Genomic DNA, 20,138 nt, shown 5'->3' with positions numbered 1-20,138 from the left:
TGAAAAAGACATCAAGTTTGTATTTGTTATTCATGTGGTTCAAAAGTTATAGCCAGAACCCTTTTCAGGCAGCGGCCATATTGGATGTGGCAGCCATCTAGGCCCCAAGGGTTACTTGCTCCGGTGCCTCATCTAAATCATTTCAGTATGACCTGAGCTACATCTGTGCCAAATTTATTTGCGCAAAAATGTGCTTAAGGCCCCCAACTATTTGTTGGCAGTTATCACCTTCTTTTTTTTCCACTGAGAAAAAATACAGAGGACATTATCTCGGTGTCCTCAATGGTAGTTACGGCCCTGCCTATATGTATATACATACATGCTGTAGGTGTTTGGTGGACCAGGTGAGTTTGTCCTCTGGTATTTCAACACACTGTTGAATTAATACAAATAAAAAGCCAAATAGCTGTTAGCAAATTTGTTTTATTCAAAAACATAAATACAAAATACAAAACCTTAACCTTTTTTTCACTTTTATGAAACCTTGAGACATGTTTATCTCAGAGATTTGTAAAATGTAAGGAAATAAAGACTGAATTCAACAAAATATCATATCTGTACACCTGTAAGACATTCTGAACAAAAAGGCACGTGATGAACACATATATGAAGGATCACACCTGACCAGGGTTCACCAAGACACAACATGAATACAGCTCATCTTCTCTGAGTCCCAAACAGCCACAGACTGTTGAGAATCAAGCGTTGATTTATTTACATTGAGTCGTCACATGACTGGAGCTGACGATGGTGGAGAACGGCTAAAATAAGAGACCAAACCAAGTCAACCAAGAAACCAGCGTAACCTGAAGACATGAGCCATCTTGGCTCTTCATACAGCGGGTCTTTATTTGGGGGGGAAACAATAACTATCACTTGTAGGAGTCAGTAGTTGGTAAACCAGTCTCCTCCTTGTCCTGACACATTAACACTTCTGAACACCACTGTGGTCATAATGGAAGGCTCCAACAGTCAGTTCCTGAAAAAAGAAAAATTAATCACACTGAGCGGCCTCAAAGGCAAACAGCCACTGATGGAATGTGTAAGTTCTTGTTGAGCTTTACCTGCACATTGTCCTGTAAGCTACACTTTCCTCATCATGGTGGGAGTCTGTCTGCTGCTTCCTGCAGATAAAGTTCAAACAGAAATGTTCCTTTAAAGCCACGTACATAGATATTAAAAAAAAAAAATAGTGAATAGGAATAAAAAATATATGTCACGTGTTTGACTTCCTCTTAGTGTGAAAGTCAACAGTTGTGTAGACGACTTTTACTGTGGCTCCCTCACCCTGGCTTCTCTGTTGGGATTAGTTAGTGTCAAAATCAGGCATGTTAACATAGAGTGCATCCTAGATATAAGACACATGATTAATGAGTGCAGAACAACATAATGAATTTAATGATTGTCAATATAATGATGATGTTACCTCACTGTCCTCCTCACAGTTGGTCTCTTTTGCTCTTGGTCTTTTTTTCTTGAGTCTAAAACACATGAACAGACTGTGGAACATCCTCATATGATCGTTGTATTGAGATATAATGATGGTTCAGTTTAGATACATCTTACTTCATGACAGCGACAGCAGCGATCACAATCAGAAGGACAGCCACAGAAAGTGTGATAATGAGTACATCTCTGTTGAATGACGGCCACCTCTCTGTGTAGCAAAGGCAGAGTGTTAGCTTTGTGAGAACGCAACAATGAAATCCTGAAAATAAATTCAAAATAATTGACGTAACATAATCCACTAAAACGGCCGTCCAGTGGAGAAAACACACAGCAGTGTCTTCAAGAGTGTCCTTAATGCTATTAAAAACTGTTTGGAACTGATGCCCTTTTATGTTCATTCATTTGACACCTCTTGCTGATAAATAAAGTGCAAACAACACTGGTAGATAGTGTCAACAACTGTCAAGCTCTACTGAGAGTGATGTCACAGTGCGAGCACAGTTTGAGGTTTGAGTGCCACTTCTGGCCTCTTCTTGTTAACCGTTTACTGGGAGGAAAACAAATACATCTCCAATGTTGATTTTCCAAGTCAAAAGAAGGTCGGAGGTGATGCAAGTGTGCAAAACCTTGAAAAACAGAACTGAGACAAGCATTCATTTCTATTTGCTTCATCTGTCTGTTTGCATCTCTTCTACCCAGGAAACAAGCAGACGTTTGTGAAAATTAACTTACCTTTAGTCTTTACAGTCACAACAGAGGAGTATTGACTTCCATGTTTGTTGGTGGCGCTGCAAAAATACTGGCCTCCATCAGCAGTGAACAGCTCAGGCTGGTGTCCAACATCCAGAACATGACTTTCATCTATCTTAAACCAGGTATAATCCACTGGAGGGTTTGCGTGGCTGCTGCAGATCAGGGTGATGTTGGTGCCGGCCTCCACCTCCATCGACGGCCTGACGGACACTGACGTGTTCTTCGGGGCATCTGAAAGAAGACCGGAGCTGTTATCTGTCAGAGGAATCATGTGGCAAACTCAGGTCGATGGATTACTCACATTCAATGTTGATGTTTATGACTCGTGAAGCTGTTCCTGTGTGAGTCTTTAGAGAGCAGGAGTAGTTTCCAGAGTCAGTGGGGTTCATGTTGCTTAAATAAAGAACAGGTCCTTCATTTTTGGGTTCCCCGTTCTTAAACCAGGTGAAAGCAGATGAAAGGTGATCGCTGTCACAGCCGTTTATACAGGTCAGATTCACAGAGTCGCCTTCCTTTGTCACTCTGTTCTCATGAGGGTTTGTCATCAAATCATTCAAATCTAGAAGAACAAAGAACTGCTTCAGTGTCAAACTTTACACATTAAGGTTCGGTGAAGATCCACAGCTAGAGTTGGTTCATGCAAAAGAAAACTTACCAACAACCTTTACTGTTGAGCCAGCTCTACCAGTCCATTTACCATCTTCAGTATCAGTTATAAATCTGAATGCATATTTTCCTGTATCGTTATGCTCTACATTGTGTATTTTGAAAGACCAATTGTGTTCTTTGTTGCCGATGTACTTAAATTTTGAGGCAGTTTCATTCATCTCACTGTCAAATATGAAAGGACCGTCGATAATGTTGGACCTTTCATGACACCACATGACTTTCTTCACTTGCAGGTTCTCAGGATAGTAAAATGAACATGGAATGACAACAGATGAGCCTTTCACTGCACAGATGTGCTGCTGATGATATTCCACATTCCATTCACTGCAGACAGCACCTGAAACAAATAAGGCACTTAGATTATTTCATCCTTTGAACATTCTCCTGAATGAGATTTAAATGTTGAACTCACCAGACAGAAACAGCAGCATCAGCGTCAGCGACAGGTTTACACACATGTTGAAACTCTTTCTAAGCAATCACAAAGCTCCTGTTGGATCTTTAAGCTGCATTGATTGTTTTCTGCTCAAAATAAAGTGAAGGAGTTTCTTCTCTCTCTTTCCTCTACTCAGTAAAGCTTCCTTTCCTCTCCACCACAGACTCAATGCACCACATACATTTGCAGGGGGGCGTGGCTGATACAACCCCAGGCCCTGTACAGATTAAATTTCCCACGCTTGTGATGTTGCTATTTTTATTATCAAATAAAAGAGCATTTAAAAGGACCATGGGCTATATGACTATATAGGGGGCTGGCCCACAGAGGAAGGTTACTCCTCTGTGTTCGAGAGGTATGAGATCAATGTACAGAACAAGTTTGGGGGTGAAATGTGCTCTATTCAATCGTTTATACATAATATTTTCATCATCGCTTCTAAAAATGACTTGGTTAGGTTTGGGAAAAGACGAACGACTGCGTGGTTTCACACTTCTGCCTCTGCTCAGTAAAGCTTCCTGCACTGTCCACCACAGAACGTGAGTGTGGTAGAAATGACACCAGGCCCTGTACAGAGGAAAAGATCTTCAACTGCCGTCTGACACCAATGACTGCTGAACCTTTTTATGAGAAGCATTTTAACAGCCAAGTGCCTCAAAATTGAGGTCACCGTGGTGTAACGCTAAGGGAAGCAGACAAAAAAGTGCATCGTGTGAAAATGTGTTAGTAGGCTCAGTGGCTCCTTTGCACTGGATCAGCTTAAGGGAGAAAATACTACACTGAAGAAGTCTTAGAGTAAATGCAGCAGTAGGGAAATGACACAAAAAACATTTTGTTGCCTGACTTGCACGTTTGACAAAATTTCCCATCAGATTACATTTTTGACGCCAACTATGTGCATCACCTTTGTGACTCTGCGTGGTGTCTTTACTTCGGAGCAACAGCTGTAATCTTGAGGGGCAGAGGTGTGCTGTGGTAATTTCTGGGAAAACTGAGTGCTGACAACGGGAGATAGCAGACTTGTCTTTATTCAAATATTCGATTTTTCCAGAACTGAATAAACAAGCTGTCCTCAGAGGAAAGTAAGGTCCAGAACACTGTTGGAAGCTAGAGAGGTGGCAGGGTCCGCCACTTATAAACAAAGTAAAACGGTATACATTTGTGTTGTCCTTTATGGTCAGTTTGTTCAGTCAGTATAATCAGTCTTGAAAACAAAGACAGTTTGTTTATTTTATATTTCTAGGCATGGAACTCAGTCACTGAAGATCTTTATGATAAAAATATATCCCCCAAAACCACATATTGCACCTTTAAAGAACGTCACATGTGTTGTATTTTTCCACTACATTGTGCTCCAGTATTTATTTTAGTCTGGACTGTAAAACTTCACTGAAATGTATGTGCAGCAAATGTTACAGATCTGTAAAAGAGATTTGCAAAAAAGAAAAAATCATAAACCACCCTGTTGCTTAGAGAAAGGCAGGTGTTTGTTGTCAAATCAGTGGGGCTCAATGTACGACAGGTTCAACGGTCGCAACCTGAAAAAGAAAAACGGAAAACGTTGGCTCGTAATCTGCCATACGCACAATCGTTCATTAGGTGTCGGAGTGTTTCCTGAGCTTTACCTGCACACCGTACTGTAAATCACACCGACGTCATCGTGGGACTCCATCTGCTGCTGCTGCCTGCGGGAGATACAATCGATCAAAACATGAGCCTGCGATCCAGCAAGTGTGACGAAAAACGGATACAGTTGTCAAAAGGCTCTTACGTGTTGGACTCCCTTCCCCTGCTGAAGTCAATAGCTGCGTAGACCAGTTCTGTTTGATTTCCCTCTTGTAATTGGTTAATTTCGCAAACGGGCCAGTTGACAAAGTTGGTATTCTGCACACAATCATAAACAAATAACTCAAGATTAATGCCTGATGCTGATCCCATATCGGTTATTAACACAGACATAAGATGGGGTGCACTATAATCTATGCTACAACAAAGTCAGACCACAATGTAGCATGGTGCTCAACTGCCAGAAATAACTGAGCCACCTGTATGTCGTCCACGCAGTCCGTCTCTGGTGCCGACCTCCTTTTTCTCATGAGTCTGAAACAGATTAACAGAATCACTGCAATTAGACTGAAGCATGAAGCATGCATCAGACTCCAGATGGCTCTGTTGTGCAGAACCATCTAGAAAAGGCGCTGCTAGGAACTGTTTGGACACACTTAAAATGCTTTCCCAAATCTGTTTAATTTGATCACGGGCGGCCCCCTAGTGGTTGTGGGAGGTTGTTCTTTAAAACCAGTAACCAGAATGGGAGCGTTGAGGTTGACAGCTGTCAGAGCGAAACAATGCTCAGAGAAAACTCTTACTGCAGTGTTTTGTGGACTAGGAAAATGCAGATTAAAGATTTAGATAGCTGAGTAGCTGTTATTAGTCACTTCTACCCCTGCTGATCGGTTCAAGAACACTGTGTCTGGCTGCCCCACGAGACAGTAACAGTGGTCGAAACTAAGCAAAAGTATCTGTATCTGAGTACGGTTCGGTTACTTGATTGCGTGCTACTTTATATTTCTGCTCCCGCTACAGTTCAAAGAGAGCTTACCTCCTGACAACAAAAACCCCGGTCACAATCAGAAGCACAGTGACAACTGAGATTATCAGTACATCTCTGGTAAATGTCGGCCAAGATGCTGTGAAAACAAAGGAAGTTTATCAGCTCTGAGTGATTCATTCAGTTAACCTCAATATCCTCTTTAAGCTCCCGTTTTATAGCATAACTCATAAGAACCTAAACACATTGTCCATTTAATTACCCACTAAATAACCGGAAACATCAACCATTTTAACCTGCTCACCTTTAATCTTTACAGTCACAACAGAGGAGTTTTGACTTCCATGTTTGTTGGTGGCGCTGCAGAAATACTGGCCTCCATCAGCAGAGAACAACTCAGGCTGGTGTCCAACATCCAGAACATGACTTTCATCTATCTTAAACCAGGTATAATCCACTGGAGGGTTTGCGTGGCTGCTGCAGATCAGGGTGATGTTGGTGCCGCCCTCCACCTCCATCGACGGCCTGACGGACACTGACGTGTTCTTCGGGGCATCTGAAAGAAGACCGGAGCTGTTATCTGTCAGAGGAATCATGTGGCAAACTCGATGGTCGATGGATTACTCACATTCAACGTTGATGTTTATGACTCGTGAAGCTGTTCCTGTGTGAGTCTTTAGAGAGCAGGAGTAGTTTCCAGAGTCAGTGGGGTTCATGTTGCTTAAATAAAGAACAGGTCCTTCGTTTTTGGGTTCTCCGTTCTTAAACCAGGTGAAAGCAGATGAAAGGTGATCACCGTCACAGCCGTTTATACAGGTCAGATTCACAGAGTCGCCTTCCTTTGTTGCTTCATTTCCGCCTGTTTTTTTTGTCAGTTCCACGTACAAATCTAGAAGAGCAGAGTACTGTTAAAGAATCTCATTTTGCTGGTTGCAAGTCATTATTGATATAAGAAAAGGACTTACCAACGACCTTTAACGCTCTGACAATACCCGATCCTATGTATTTCATGTTCTTTACAGATAATCTGACTGTGTATTTCCCTGCGTCCTTAGACTCAACTTGGTGTATTTTTAAAGAACAATTGTGCTGTTTGTCGCCAATATACTGAAATTTTTTGGTGGCTTTTTTAAAATTGCTGCCAGATACAAAATAACCCTTGGAGCCGTGAGACGTAACATGACCCCATATGACCCTCTTCACTGTCAGGTTATCCGGATGGTACAATGAACAGGGGATGACGACGGACGAGCCTTTCACTGCACAGATTTGCAGCCGTTGATATTCCACTTCCCACGTTTTGCAGATGACACCTGAAAAAGACACACTCTTTCAAGACTTCGTCGTTCTGATAAAGAGTACAAACGTGCCGGCGTTGTACTCACCAGCCAGAAACAGCGGCATCAGAGTCCATGTCAGGTTTCTGCGTTCAAATCGCATGTTTCACGTGACGACCCAAAATCAGCAAGTTCGTAATCGATTCTGAAACGCTGTTGGCCTTTCTCCAACCAAAATGCAAAGCGAACGATTGTTTGCTCTTCCTTATCCGCTTCTTAACACACAGCTTCCTGTAATTCGGAAAAAAAAAAGCTTTTAGGTTACCATAACAAAAGGTCTTGGCACGTGAAATGAGGTCGCTACACCACGAGCTCGATGCGCCGCCTCAGCTTTTTCAGTTTGAACGTGTCTTGGAGGAAGCCCCCTCTGTGCCCTGTGCATCCTGATAGAGCTCTGATGTGGTTAAAAACAGACAGAGCTGCAAGAAAGAAAACGGTGTACAAAGACCAAGTGTAACTGTTGAGTAGTTTGCTTCATGTGTTTGCCATTTTGAATGTGCTGACTCAGGAGAAGAAGCCAACGCTGTCTGATGTTTAAATATCGAGTCAAAACTCAAAATAAAAAAAATAAAAAATGTAAAGCGCGGTGGATTTATTGAGCTGACGGGTTTAAAAAAAATGTGATTCTACAAAAGTTTAACTGATAAGAGCGAAATGCTAACATTTCTTACTGAGACCACATGATACCAGTGGAGTTATCCTATTGGCTGACAAACCTTGTTAGATGCAGGAACTGACCCTCAGAATTCTTATAAGAACAAACAAACAAAAACATTGGAGGGGACAAACATTTTAGACTTATACATTAGAGAAATACTTTTCTTCTGATCTCTTCTAAAAATTCTGCAAATGTGTTCTTTTTATTATGTGTATTATTATGTATAATCTATTTATTATTATAACACCAAAATGTTGTCAGTATTTCCTTTGAACTGTTGGACAAGTTGATGGGCAATATTCTGTTTTTGTTCCTATACTTCCTTTTTTTCTAAATATAAAGTGACACTCTTGACAAGAAAAGATTGTGTAAAATTATTTATGCTCTTCATTTTCTTGTATTTCTGAGTGACCTCTGTACACATTGTGGGAATATTTTTACGTCTTTTAGTGCTCTGACTTCTCCAGAAATCTCTAAGAATATTACAAATATATATCTTTTTTTAAATGTTGAATTTCAAGACAATGAATACATGCAGTCAGACAACAACGAGATGTTGTGGCTGAATTTGATGCGCTTCATCTCAAACAGATACGTCAATCAGAGCCGCCCAGGAGGTAGGGTTCTCTGGTGTGTGTGTGTGTGTGTGTGTGTGTGTATCGCCCACTCTGGGGCAATTTGCGTTGACGAAACAGTGAGGACGATCACGGGGTCCCTATAAGAGGAGTGGAGCGGCGCTGACTGCCAGGAGGACCGGAGAGCACGCACCACTGCACGACATGGATCCGCTCGCTAAACTCGTGTTCCCCGCCGTCATCATCTCCGTCCTGGTGGCTTGCAGTCCGACGGAGGCGTGGTACAAACAGGTGGCCGGTCCGAGCTACTACTCTGTGGGCAGGGCGTCCGGCTTGCTGTCCGGTATCCGGAGGTCGCCGTACGCCAGGAGAGACGAGCCGGAGGCGTCAGACAGCGGAGAGGCGGCGAGCAACAGCGTGCTGTCCGCGTTAACTGCGCAGAACTCAGTGCTGAAGACGATGGTCAGTGCGCGCTGGTTTCACCGGATGGATGGGGGTTGCCATTACGCATTACGCATGAGCGCATACGTCTATTATCCACATTTTAAATCGGTTCTGTTTCACATTGCGGTGCTTTATTGGCTTTCTTGAAAACTGCTGTTAAGCACAATTGACTTTTTAAAATTAACGCAACGTTTGCAGCATTGTGCTCAATAGTTTGTTAACAGGAGTTGCTGATAAAGACACATGTGCTCTGCTACGTATTTTCTGGTAGCAGTTTAGACCAAACTATACATATATTTGATATGAATGTATGAATTTTTTCTTATGTCACTTCAGTCAGGAAAAAGTGCTTTGAAATCAGCACCCAAATATATAATAAATATAGAATATATAAGGAAAGGGACAATAGTAAAAATCGCAATATTGGTCTTGGGATTTGTGCTTTTATACCTTTTATTTAAATAGTCAAAACAGTTGAAATCCAGTTGATTGTAAGTAAAAGTATGTCATTCAAAATAAGCAGTGACGTGAAAAAAATAATTATGTAGCAAAATGTTCTCTTCATGGATTACTGCTGAAACATGTAAAAGAAAAAAAAACATTTAATGGAGCTGTTGGAGGTGCAGCCAATTTTTGCTACTTCGTATTCAGTTTAATTTGCCATCATGTGTCTTTGTAAACTAATATCAATCTGCAGAGTTACTTGAAGGTACAACGTTCACAGAAAGTCAAGTACAAAGAGCAGCATTTTCCCGTGTGGTGTGTCAGAATGAAGTTGTATACACTGAATCATGCTTGTGTACTTTACTTGAAAACAAAACATTTCTTGACTATTGATTTGCTTCTGTTGGGATATCAAACCTCACACTCTGCACATTTATTTATTTATTTTTTTTGTACACACACTTCAACGTCTGTCTGTTTCTCTGCAGCCCGTTTGTATCAAAGACATCACACCGGACCTGCAGAGCTGTGAACTCCTCCAGGAACTCAAGGGCTCACTGAAGTGCAAAGCGGACGTCTTCCTCTCCCTGGACTCCTCACAGTGTGCAGGAGACTGAGCTGGACGACGGTGCCTACTTGTTGGAGGCGTTCTACTTTGAAAAAAAGAAAATTAAAAAAAACTGTGCAATTGTCAAGTTTGACTTGATGGAGGATGTGCTGCTTCTTATTCAATCATTTTACAAAATGTGTTTACTGATTTTATCATAAAACCTGTCTTAAAAATGTTAAGCTGAAAAAGGAATGTATTATTGTAAATATGCTGTCTGAGTTTTCATTAATAAATGAATCATACTGCAGCCTCTTGTTGGAATTACTGAATAGGAAAAACGTTAATTACAGTGTCAGGCTTTTAATGCTCACCTGCACTGGATATAAAACTAAAATACTTGCATGTTTTGCATTTCTGCGTGACTTGCACAGATAACCTGTTAATTAATACAGATGTGGGTAACTAAGGAGCATTACATTTGTTAGTTCTAAAGCAGGAAACACTACAAATCAGTGCATTTCAAAGTTAGAGTAAACATGTGTATTAAAAACAGCAGTGATGAGGGTAAATGTGCACGATGAGATCTGATTCTAACAGGAGAGAAAATCCTGCACTGGCAAGTCTTAAAAGACGGAGACACATAGGCAACACTAAGGTTTATCAATAAATATTTTATTTAAAATGTTTTAAAAAAGAGTAGGAAGGTGCAGCTAAATAACATGACTTATTAGTTGCTTAAACAAATAAAACATTGAAACAAAAATCATACAAATTCCTGTTCTTATTGACTAAAAACAATCTTCAGCCTTCAGGAGACTTTTACAGCAGCTGGACAGCCTCCAGGTTCTCCCTGATGATCTGATCTATGACCATGTCGAAGACCACCTGTATGTTAGCGGTGTCCGTGGCTGTGGTGAAGTGGTGGTACACGGGCTTGTCGGGACAGTCGTTACATGATGAGAACATGGCGGTGATGTGGTGGGCTGCAGCATCCACGTCACCGTCTGCTCCTGGATGGGGGAACAGAGAGAGAGAGAGAGAGAAAAAAAAAAAACTAATTCATTAAATATCCATAAAAGCAAGACATCGGCTTCTGGTGAGAATCCATACATGTGTTTCTCTGCTTAACACACAAATAAAACATGACAGGAGTTTGCTTCTTGTGCTGTGACTGAGTCTGAAATATGTATGACCATGATCTGATCTGATAGAAGGAATGATAAACAGGGGACTGTATGTGAATACGGTGACAGTCTCTGGCCAGAAGGAATTCTGATTACCCAGCGGACAGTGAATCATCCAGCAGGAAGATGAAGGCACACACATGTCAGAGACAGCTGAGCAGGAACTGGAGTAGGACAATTTCTCAAGTTTGCAAACATAGGAGCAGTTTTAATTTTGAATACTATCAAACACACATACCTTTATAACCAGATAGGTAAAATCTCAAGTGTCTGTTAGAGTGTAGGATCTTCTCCCGGAAAAGGTCTGTTTTGTTCATAAGAAGAATCTGTAGGAGAAAAAGAAGGCAACACAAGTGTGAACAAAAAAATGAAATAACCCTCGAGTTGATGACTTTCAGTCAATAACAGTATCTATAAACAAAAAAAGTGAAAGTGATCCATCAGCCTCATGCACAGTCAGAAAGACATATTTCATTTTGTCTGACAGCCCTATAGTTTATGAAGCGCTTCTGAGGACATTTCAAAATAGAGATAAATATTGTGCATCACAATAAAACCCAAAAAATATATTTCCTTATCACTGTAAGGACACATGGCCCAGCCCTAACCAGACAAGATGAGTATTGACCTTCTCTCAAGTCTCAAAGAAATCCCAAGTTACTGTGGTGAGAATCAAGCAAAAAGTAAACGTAAGTTAGCAGCCAACGTTTGAGTCGACTAAAAATGACACACTCCAGACATTTCTCCATGGGTTTTGTAGTGATGGGTGAAGGTTGGTGTTGTAGTAGTAATGTCATCATTTGTTTGACCCACAGACATCACAAACCACTGTTCTTCTTACTACATTGTTAATAGTGTAATCCTAGAATCCAAATTTGTATTAATTGTTGGACTAACCCGCTCGTGCTTTGGCCTCTGCTGGTCTCATAGGCTGCTATGTTTGCATGCGCTGTTCTAGAAATGGGTCAAGTCCAGTGTCAAGTCATGAATACAAAGTTACAGTCAAGTCTATTATTATCAGTCCAGTAAGTCTCAAGTCCTTCACCTCTGGTCCTAACTGAGAACATCCTAAAGGCTCCATGATACCTTTTTCTAAGGTTTTACAGAAAAGGAGTCACATCATGTAGATTTACAGGTGGTGGAAAGGCCTGTTGACTTGACTTCTTGTCCTCTTTGAGAGTGTCAGTATTTTCCTGTAGTCGTGCCTTGATGCCACCATTACATCCATCATCTCTATTAAAGCTAAGAACCTGGTTCATTTACTATTTCAAGGCCTCTCCAGTCAAAAACAATCACTGCTATAACTTTCTGTATCTTCCTGTACTGTTAGATAGTGTGAAACACAATTAACCTTATAAAAATGTTTTTTTTTTAAAAAGATGCAAGTCTGCAAGATAACCTCTGAAGGCGTCGAGTTAATCAGGCGCTGATATGAATGTCTCCGACTGACAGCGAGTGACTAATTCATGCTCATAGATGTTTCCACAAATGTACAATATGAAAGAAATCAAACAAACTAATTACAGCGTGCTGAACGGTGCTCGCAGCCAACTCACTGAGACAGAAATCACCTGCCCTACATCTAAATTAGATTGTGCAGGCCAATTGTGCATGTCAGACGCAATCACAGCCAGTTTATGTCCCGTCTGCTCGCTCTGAGTAATTGTAAAAAAAAAAAAAAAATTAAAAACCACTCAGTGCTTTGTCACCTCCCCACATTCAGATGAGACACAGCAGACACTCTGCACATAACACAAAGGAAGAGGCCATAAAACTACAGAGTGATACCTCTGTTGTATTCTCAGCACATTCATAAATTAAGCCAGGTGTCAAGAATCTCACCAGCGAGGTGCTCCTGAAGACTGTGTTGGTGCAGATGGATCTAAAAAGTTGGAGACTTTCCTGCAGACGATTCTAATAGAGAAATAAGGAACAGCGAGGGGAAAATAGATGAGTTTACCACATCTAAAAGTTTGAAAAAAATGCCATTATGTTTGATTCCATTATGCCCCCCCCGCCCATCACATACTGCAGAAGGATCCTCCGTCAGTGTCATGTCATAGCTACTGAGGGCGACGACAAACAACGCCGCTTGAATGCAGTCGAAGCAGTTGAGCCACTTCCTCCTCTCGCTGCGTTGGCCCCCGACATCATATAGCCTGTCGACAAGTACAGCAAAACCCACTCGCGCTTCATTCAAACCAGTGAGTTGTTTTGCGTGTGTTTACCTTAAATCACTATAAATCATCTACAAAGTCATGATGTTCTTCTGCCGCGTACCAGAGCGCCTCATCCATTTTCAGTATTAAGAAAAGAAAAGCAATGGATTGAAACATTAAAAATAACACATTTCAAATACTTTATTTCAAAAGGTGTGATCCAGTACTAAGTGAAGCCGAGGGGTCTTGGTGACACAGGTAACGAGCTCCCATTTGGGCCAAACAGTCTTCCAGGTGCATGATTGCGATACTCATGTCAGAAGGCGATGAAGCATTTTCTCCCCCTGGGTCAAGAGTTGGTTTTAACAAGCCGGGGGACAATAACTGTGGCGTTTGACAGTGAAAAGAAAATCGCACACGACCGCCGTTTCAGATTCAGTAAAAGGTCAGACCTGAAAATGGAGGCAGGACCTGAGGAAGACTGGGGGGGTTTTAACGTAAATCAATTTTTAAAGACAATGTCAAAGGGGAATGGTGTGTCAATTATTAGGTCCAGTATATCGCCTCAACTAGCAGCCAAGACACGGCTGCAATATAATCCTTTGGGGCAACTGCGATAGAGTTGTTAATTCTACGGAGATGATTCAAAATCTGAGCTCTCACAAGGTGAGTTAGTGGAAACAGGAGTCTGAGACGGAGAGGTTTGGAGTTTATCTTGAGGAACTGCCAGCAAGATATCGTTTCAAAAGTCACCGCTGAGCAACTGATTTCATCATCTAGATGAGGTAACGACTGTAACAAGTCATCTCCAAAACTTCTGGCACGTACGAGTCATTTACACTGACCGTGGTCACAAACGTTAAATAATACAAGGAAAATCAAAATAGACTGCATAAAGACAGAGTTATACGGTGTACATCGTGTTCAATGCTAAACAACTTTGGCTGGCGTATTGGTCTTTGCTATAGATTTAGTTCGACTACGTTGAACCACCTTCAAACTGCTGAAAAGAAGTTAAAAGCTTTGGGGACCTCGACAGAGGCGACCAGAATGATATCTGTTTGCATTTATTACCTTAAATCATGTTTTCCTTTGTTTGTGCAATCCAGAGAATATCAAATAGGCTTTGGTTTATTCATTCAAATATTGGCTTTTATTTAGTTTTGCAAATCAACTTCATACCTTGGCATAGTATCATGCACCAAATTCTGATCAGTTTAAAAGCGTAATGTGATAAAAACGTGATAAAACTGCACATTGTTGTCAGTGAAAGAAAACTTTTCGATGCAATATCTTTAGAAAGTTCAAAAAGTGACGCATGTTTGTGCAACTGTAACCTTAACAGAGCTACAGATATGCAATATTCATGAAATCCTGCTCCGTATGGAATCTATTTCTTATAATGATCCACACAGTGAGCGCAGAGACACGGCGCGGGGACACGAAGCATCGTGAGCGGTTGGTTACTGTGAAAACATAAGTTCAAAAGGGGGACGGAGGTGGGGGTTCGGTGTTTCACAGCTATTCCTATTCCACATACATATTATGATTCCTTGAATATACAGGCTGAGTACAGGCATCAATATTTCATGTGTGAGTCATGCACAGGCTGCTTCCTCCCTCAGCTCACAAGAGTCTGGCTTTTCGTCAGGGATCCTTCAAGAGCTGGCGGTGAGGCTCAGTCCCCAGAGGCTCAGCAAGCTGCTTTCCAGGACGGCAGCAGTCACCACCAGATTCAGCGAAGGATCAACTCAGACAGTTGTGAAATGTGCGAGGTTCGATAATGGCTGAGGAGCTTTGAATGTTGCGCTCCCGCCCGTTCTCTCTCACATCGTTTCCTTCCTATCCATCTTTAAATTACCAACTGTCCAATGAAAGGACAAACTCCAAAGCCATCCTGTTTGCATGTTGCAGCTTGTTAGTGAGTTAGCTAATCACCAGGCCAACACGGAAGAAATGAAAAAAAAAAAAAAAAAAAAAGTAGGTTGCATTATGTGTTCGAGTTTTTCTTGACATTACCTAGCACACGTTCCCATGTTGATACTTAATATATTGCGCAGCACTGGCACACACTGCCAGTATGGAGAAGCAACACAGCAAACCCTCATCAGAACATGGCTCAGATGAGAAACTAGTTGTCAAAAACCTTTAAAAACTACAAGACTCATAAACCACCGACAAATCAATTGGATGTAATGCATCAAATCAAGCAGTTTTTCCAATCAAACTGGTATTCTAAAGGTTTCACAACACGTTTCCCATTTCATAACACACCAATGGCTTAAAACTGTTCATGTAAAAAAGGCAGGAGATGCAAACAGCTTGAAAGTGAATAAAGGTGAAATATTCTTTTAATATTAACTGCAGGTCCTCAGGAATCCAATTGCCCATTCAACAATAAAAAGTGTATAATGTGATTTCAGGGAGACCGGTGTGAGTCATTAGAGCCGTTCCACCACTGCGTGCTCGATACACAGCATTATGTGGGCGTATAAATCATGTATCGCGTTGCAACCACAGCTGAATTTGCGCCGCCAGTTTAATAAGTCTTACCGAAAGATCATTTGATTAAGTTGAAACTGCGTCTCGATGATTCCACAGGTCCTCACTCTCACCCTCAGAACATCTGTCTCGGTGGGAACATATTTGAGAGCAGTGATTCGATTCACGTTCTCAAAGAAACTGGAGGGGAGGGAATAAGGAGAGAAGACATTTCAGAAAGTCAGCTGGGGGCAAACACACATCCAGCTTTTGCTTTTGTTAAGTTGAAGTTGTGACATGATGTTTAGGGTTTTTTGAAAATGGAAGCTTTTTATTGAAAATGACAATAAAACAGTGTTTCTTTCTGGCCCTTTTTTCTTAAAAGACACACATCAGTAACTTAAATTCACTGTGAATTTCCAAGTTCATGCCGAAGCTAAAATATCCAAGAAGTCATTTTACACGTCGCGGTGCCTTCAGGTCCTGGGGAAAGTCAAGTGTGTCACGACTCCAGTCTGATCCAATATTTCTAGAGGGGGAAATCAATGTGGGGTCCAGCAGAGTGAGGAGATTGAAAGAGAGCGAGCCGAGTTTCAGATCATCCTACAGCTCCGACCCCATCGAGTTCCGATAATGAAGCTGTCACTTCTTCGTCTGTCTCGGTCTAGTCAGCTGGAGCGCGTCTGAACTTGGCAGACCTCAACCCGTCTCCTTAGAGATAAGTCATCTACTCTATTTGATCAGTCTCTGACAATAACCTTCATTTGAAATAATATCTTTAAGTGGTCACAATACATTTCTTTGTTTTGTTTTCAGCAGCTGGAAACAAAAATCACAGGTGTCTGAATACAAGCAACCACAAATGGATCACTAAACAAAGACAGTTAGCAGCAGAAAGCTTTTAAGAGGTCTGACAGTAACCGTACTGAAGGTACAGATCATCTGTCTGGTGCAATGTCTGATGGATATTCAAAGACACATTAATGTGCCCATTTCTACCTGACAGTTTCCTACATTTCCCAGAATGCCTCTTTAGAAAAGGTGAATGGACTGAACAAAGCCACCAATTCAAAAATCGGGTCTGGTTTTAATTTCAAAAAGAACATCACATGTGCTGCAGATGATTAAAATAAAAAAAAAGAAAAGAAGTACTCGCACTTCTCTTCATAGCTGGCCTGTAAAACTGAGAGTGCAAACGATGCTGTCATTTAGCAAAATGTATTCCACACTTCAGTTAATGATCCACACTTCAGCGATGATGCAACACACTCTCAAACAAACGATCGACGCAGAGCACCGCTTGCTTATTGATGGACAGTAGAATAAAAAGGGCACAATTGCTGAAGGGCGGCGATTGGAGAAAACAACAAAAAGAAAAGACAGTTCCAACCACATCGATGTAAATAAAATGTCGCTGTGTAAAGATGTGGGGAGGAAACACACTGGTTGTATTCTAGCACCTATCTGTTTCATAACAAATGCAGATCATTGACAGTGATATGTTTTGTGTGGTGAGATGGTTACAGATTGAGCAAAGCCTCAGCTGCAGTTCCCCCTGACTGGTAGCATCACATGCACACTTCTGTTTGATTTCTCATTGCCGTGCCCCATTCCATCTGGTCAACCCTGCTTCCCCTTCTTCCTCCTGGAGGTCTGCAAACTGTACTTTTAAAAAAAAAAAAAAAAAAAAAAAAATCTGGTCCCAATTAAACCTCCCATTTCCACAAATGTCACAGGAGCCATTTCCAGAAGACAAGTTATACTCAGCACACGCCTGACTGTTGCTCCGTATTGACAAGATGTGACGACGTGCTTCTCACTGGGCAGCTTCACCTGACAGATCACTTAAAGGGTGACTGCCCCAACTTTACACCTTTAAAGTGTGTTTACAGGTCTTTGGGAATACGACTGAATTCGTGGAAATAAAAAGTAGTGTAAAGCCTTTTTGTGGCTCCAGAGGACGCTGCATGTAATCTGATAAACTGCTCCCACTGATGTCACTCAGTGGCCCACAATGCAACAAGAAATGTATCAGATTACATGCAGCTTCGTCCAGAGCCACAAAAGGCTTAATCCTGCTTTTATTGTGTTTCACATTTGCAGTAGTTCTCCCGCAAGACCCGTAAACACATTTTAATGTGAAAAGTCGGTTGCAGTTGCACTTTAAGCTCATTTTCTTTTACTCACTAGAGTGCTGAGTCGTTCAGCTCGAACTCGTAACCCCTGGCCGCGGCAGCTCGGACGCCCTGGTCGGCCCAGAGGGCGCAGAAAGCGTGCGCCACGAACGGGAGCAGCTCCTGGTCGTCCCCCAGACACTGACTGCAGGACAGGATGGAGCGGGCATGCATCTACAGGGAAACAAGACAGAACATCATCGTCTGGAGGCACGTTTAGATTTTCCAATTCGTAGTAATTAAGTATAAATGTGTGCGTTTCTCCCCAAGACTGTGCTGCCCGTAACAAATACTGTTTCAAGCACTGATTTGGTCAAGACGGCGCTCAGTGTGGGATTGCAATGAAGGATCATTTTCACAATCGATCACTGTGCTGATTGGTTGGTAGGTTTGGCGGGAAAAGCCAACACAATCACTCCTGCACCCACATCCGAGGGGGATCTTTTGGCTTGGCAGGCACAGTAAAGATTTGGGCGGAAACACAAAACTTCTAGACGGTGAAAAGAACAACGTTTCCCTCCGAGCCGCGGTGGCGCTGAGGGAGAAAGTGGCATCAAAAGAGTGCCTAAAATTTGTACCCATGTACCAAGTTACATTCCAGCACTGCGTCGCCACCAGTCGCATGTAGCGCAGATGAAGCCTGACATCTAGTGTGCTAAAAAGGTGCTGCAATAAGTGTGTTAAACATCCAGGACTCCACAGCGCCGTCTACTCATCACCTTGTTGTTCTTGTTTGCGAGGTTGACCCTCAGCATCCCCATCCCTCGAAGCACGAACTTCATGGAGGTCAGCAGGTTGTCCAGCACCGCAGGCTGTGAAATGGGAGAGGAGGCGACGGTCGACCGGTTATGTCATTTAACTCGTGCTGCCCCAGGTGTGAGCGTGAAATGCCTTGACCGCTTTTACTGATACCTTGAAACTGAGGAGCTCCTGTCTGGAGAAGCCGTGACTGTGGATTATCTTGATCTGTTTGATGAGGGTGCTCTTTCCACTCTCTCCAGCTCCTGGCACACACACACACACAAAAGACACTTCACATAAACATTTAGTTCAGTATTGATATTCCTGTAGTTTCACTTACCAAGCATGAGGATTTTCACCACATTCATCTCAGTCCTGGCGTGCTCGCAAAGGTCCTGCTCTATCTTGGAGCTCTGCAGCTTGGCCTTCTTCCCCTCCTCCGTGACGTCCTGGTGGAGGCACACTCCCATGCAGATCTGACGAGGAAGTCACAGTTTGCTCAAGTGAAGCACCGACTGCAAAAACTAGGGCCCACCATCCCGTACATGTCTAATAGTAACACATTTGACAAGAGATCCATTTTAAAACACTAGTTCTGTTAAACATGCAATTTTCCAGCAACACTGGGACATGTGGCAGTGTGATTTATAACTCGCTCACGAGAAAGTCATTCAAAAATGCACGTTTTGTGTCAAACATATGTTATGGTGCCGCCAGAGGCCAAATGTGTCATTTTTATGAGTTTAAATAGTTAATTCAGTGAGTGTAGTACCTGCAGTGGGACTGGCAGTATGTTAAGACAGCAGAACATCTCCGTGCTGTTTCCGTCTGACTCGCAAGCTCAAACTGACGGCAACAAGCTCGAGAGCTCGTTTGCTTGATTGGGGCCAGGTGTGCTGCAGGCAGGTGGAGGGACGGAAAGAAGGAAAGATGGCGCCCGGAAAACGTCCTCACCTCCAGGTGCTGTGACATGATGAAGCTGAACCGAAAAAAAAAAATGACAAAACATAGCTTTCCTCATCACGTAAATGTTTAATGTTTAGCTGCTTTCAGTGGTGGATGGAAACTGAATAGCTACTTTAACTCACATTACTTAAACTACTTGATCACAGTTGTACTTTTTAGCTTATTTCCTGCACGAGACAGCTTTAGTCACTTGTTGCTCTGCAGATTGAGAGTATAAATTATGAAATACTCAATAATTAATACATTTTGATGAAGGCTGTACAAACCATTTGGTCCGCCAGCTGTGACACTTAAAGTGACACAGTGTTGATACCGTCCAACGTAAACACAGTTCTTAAGTATTCTCTGATGCAAATACTTTACATTTGTATTCACTTTACTTTTCTATCTAACAAAGTATTTCCACGCTGTGGTATTTCTACTTTTAACGCCACTGTTTTTTTTTCTCATTGTAAAATACTTTATACTCTGGAATGTAACTATTTGATAACTTTAGTTACTCGTCACTTTGCATTTTTTTATGCTGCATCAGATCCAACTCAGCAACCAGATAACCCTCAGGGAATA

At 41.9% G+C, this 20,138-nt stretch overlaps 4 protein-coding genes across 5 annotated transcripts; 1 reads left to right on the top strand and 3 right to left on the bottom strand.

The window, feature by feature from the left end:
* Window positions 1-407: 407 nt before the first annotated feature.
* LOC119014677 (B-cell receptor CD22-like) lies at window positions 408-4,200 on the bottom strand. The gene is made up of 9 exons (XM_037090070.1): window positions 3,284-4,200; window positions 2,858-3,208; window positions 2,504-2,761; window positions 2,182-2,433; window positions 1,567-1,657; window positions 1,427-1,481; window positions 1,221-1,297; window positions 1,065-1,124; window positions 408-979 (listed from the first exon to the last, which is right to left on the bottom strand). The coding sequence occupies exons 1-9, from the start codon at window positions 3,327-3,329 to the stop codon at window positions 973-975; spliced, it is 1,197 nt and encodes a 398-aa protein (XP_036945965.1). The 5' UTR covers window positions 3,330-4,200; the 3' UTR covers window positions 408-972.
* Window positions 4,201-4,317: 117 nt separating this feature from the next.
* Window positions 4,318-7,876, bottom strand: LOC119014676 (carcinoembryonic antigen-related cell adhesion molecule 6-like). Its single transcript, XM_037090069.1, has 10 exons — window positions 7,858-7,876; window positions 7,244-7,426; window positions 6,824-7,171; window positions 6,487-6,747; window positions 6,163-6,414; window positions 5,910-5,997; window positions 5,353-5,407; window positions 5,079-5,191; window positions 4,933-4,992; window positions 4,318-4,845 (listed from the first exon to the last, which is right to left on the bottom strand). The coding sequence occupies exons 2-10, from the start codon at window positions 7,296-7,298 to the stop codon at window positions 4,806-4,808; spliced, it is 1,272 nt and encodes a 423-aa protein (XP_036945964.1). The 5' UTR covers window positions 7,299-7,426; window positions 7,858-7,876; the 3' UTR covers window positions 4,318-4,805.
* Window positions 7,877-8,509: 633 nt separating this feature from the next.
* Window positions 8,510-10,228, top strand: LOC119014308 (neuropeptide B-like). Its single transcript, XM_037089345.1, has 2 exons — window positions 8,510-8,890; window positions 9,805-10,228. Exons 1-2 carry the CDS (start codon window positions 8,633-8,635, stop codon window positions 9,931-9,933), a joined length of 387 nt encoding a protein of 128 aa, XP_036945240.1. The 5' UTR covers window positions 8,510-8,632; the 3' UTR covers window positions 9,934-10,228.
* Window positions 10,229-10,517: 289 nt separating this feature from the next.
* LOC119014335 (guanine nucleotide-binding protein G(o) subunit alpha-like) lies at window positions 10,518-19,537 on the bottom strand. Of its 2 annotated transcripts, none has more exons than XM_037089391.1 (10): window positions 19,378-19,537; window positions 18,946-19,081; window positions 18,777-18,868; window positions 18,584-18,676; window positions 17,878-18,038; window positions 15,763-15,891; window positions 13,080-13,209; window positions 12,893-12,964; window positions 11,289-11,376; window positions 10,518-10,876 (listed from the first exon to the last, which is right to left on the bottom strand). In XM_037089391.1, the coding sequence occupies exons 1-10, from the start codon at window positions 19,414-19,416 to the stop codon at window positions 10,686-10,688; spliced, it is 1,131 nt and encodes a 376-aa protein (XP_036945286.1). In that variant the 5' UTR covers window positions 19,417-19,537; the 3' UTR covers window positions 10,518-10,685. The 2 variants fall into 2 exon arrangements, with proteins under 2 accessions (XP_036945286.1, XP_036945287.1); XM_037089392.1 differs by having other exon boundaries at window positions 18,946-19,154; window positions 19,378-19,501.
* Window positions 19,538-20,138: the final 601 nt, after the last annotated feature.

The sequence above is a fragment of the Acanthopagrus latus genome, chromosome 23 (assembly GCF_904848185.1).
Source record: "Acanthopagrus latus isolate v.2019 chromosome 23, fAcaLat1.1, whole genome shotgun sequence".
Classification (NCBI taxonomy): domain Eukaryota; kingdom Metazoa; phylum Chordata; class Actinopteri; order Spariformes; family Sparidae; genus Acanthopagrus; species Acanthopagrus latus.
The sequence above is the reverse complement of the archived record's forward strand: the minus strand, read 5'-3'. Positions and strand labels throughout refer to the sequence as shown.

What these genes read in the sequence shown, in the direction of transcription:
- LOC119014676 (XM_037090069.1), bottom strand. Translation starts at nt 7,298, where the DNA reads ATGCGATTTGAACGCAGAAACCTGACATGGACTCTGATGCCGCTGTTT. An exon ending in CAGAGCGTTAAAGGTCGTTG is followed by an intron (nt 6,748 to 6,823) that starts GTAAGTCCTTTT and finishes CTGCTCTTCTAG; the next exon opens with ATTTGTACGTGGAACTGACA. An exon ending in ATTTACAGTACGGTGTGCAG is followed by an intron (nt 4,846 to 4,932) that starts GTAAAGCTCAGG and finishes TTTCTTTTTCAG; the next exon opens with GTTGCGACCGTTGAACCTGT.
- LOC119014677 (XM_037090070.1), bottom strand. Translation starts at nt 3,329, where the DNA reads ATGTGTGTAAACCTGTCGCTGACGCTGATGCTGCTGTTTCTGTCTG. An exon ending in GCTGCTGTCGCTGTCATGAA is followed by an intron (nt 1,482 to 1,566) that starts GTAAGATGTATC and finishes CATGTGTTTTAG; the next exon opens with ACTCAAGAAAAAAAGACCAA. An exon ending in ACTGTGAGGAGGACAGTGAG is followed by an intron (nt 1,298 to 1,426) that starts GTAACATCATCA and finishes TAATCCCAACAG; the next exon opens with AGAAGCCAGGGTGAGGGAGC.
- LOC119014335 (XM_037089391.1), bottom strand. Translation starts at nt 19,416, where the DNA reads ATGTTCTGCTGTCTTAACATACTGCCAGTCCCACTGCAG. An exon ending in AGGAGCTCCTCAGTTTCAAG is followed by an intron (nt 18,677 to 18,776) that starts GTATCAGTAAAA and finishes CCCATTTCACAG; the next exon opens with CCTGCGGTGCTGGACAACCT. An exon ending in TGACGGAGGATCCTTCTGCA is followed by an intron (nt 12,965 to 13,079) that starts GTATGTGATGGG and finishes TTTCTCTATTAG; the next exon opens with AATCGTCTGCAGGAAAGTCT.
- LOC119014308 (XM_037089345.1), top strand. Translation starts at nt 8,633, where the DNA reads ATGGATCCGCTCGCTAAACTCGTGTTCCCCGCCGTCATCATCTCCGTC. An exon ending in ACTCAGTGCTGAAGACGATG is followed by an intron (nt 8,891 to 9,804) that starts GTCAGTGCGCGC and finishes GTTTCTCTGCAG; the next exon opens with CCCGTTTGTATCAAAGACAT.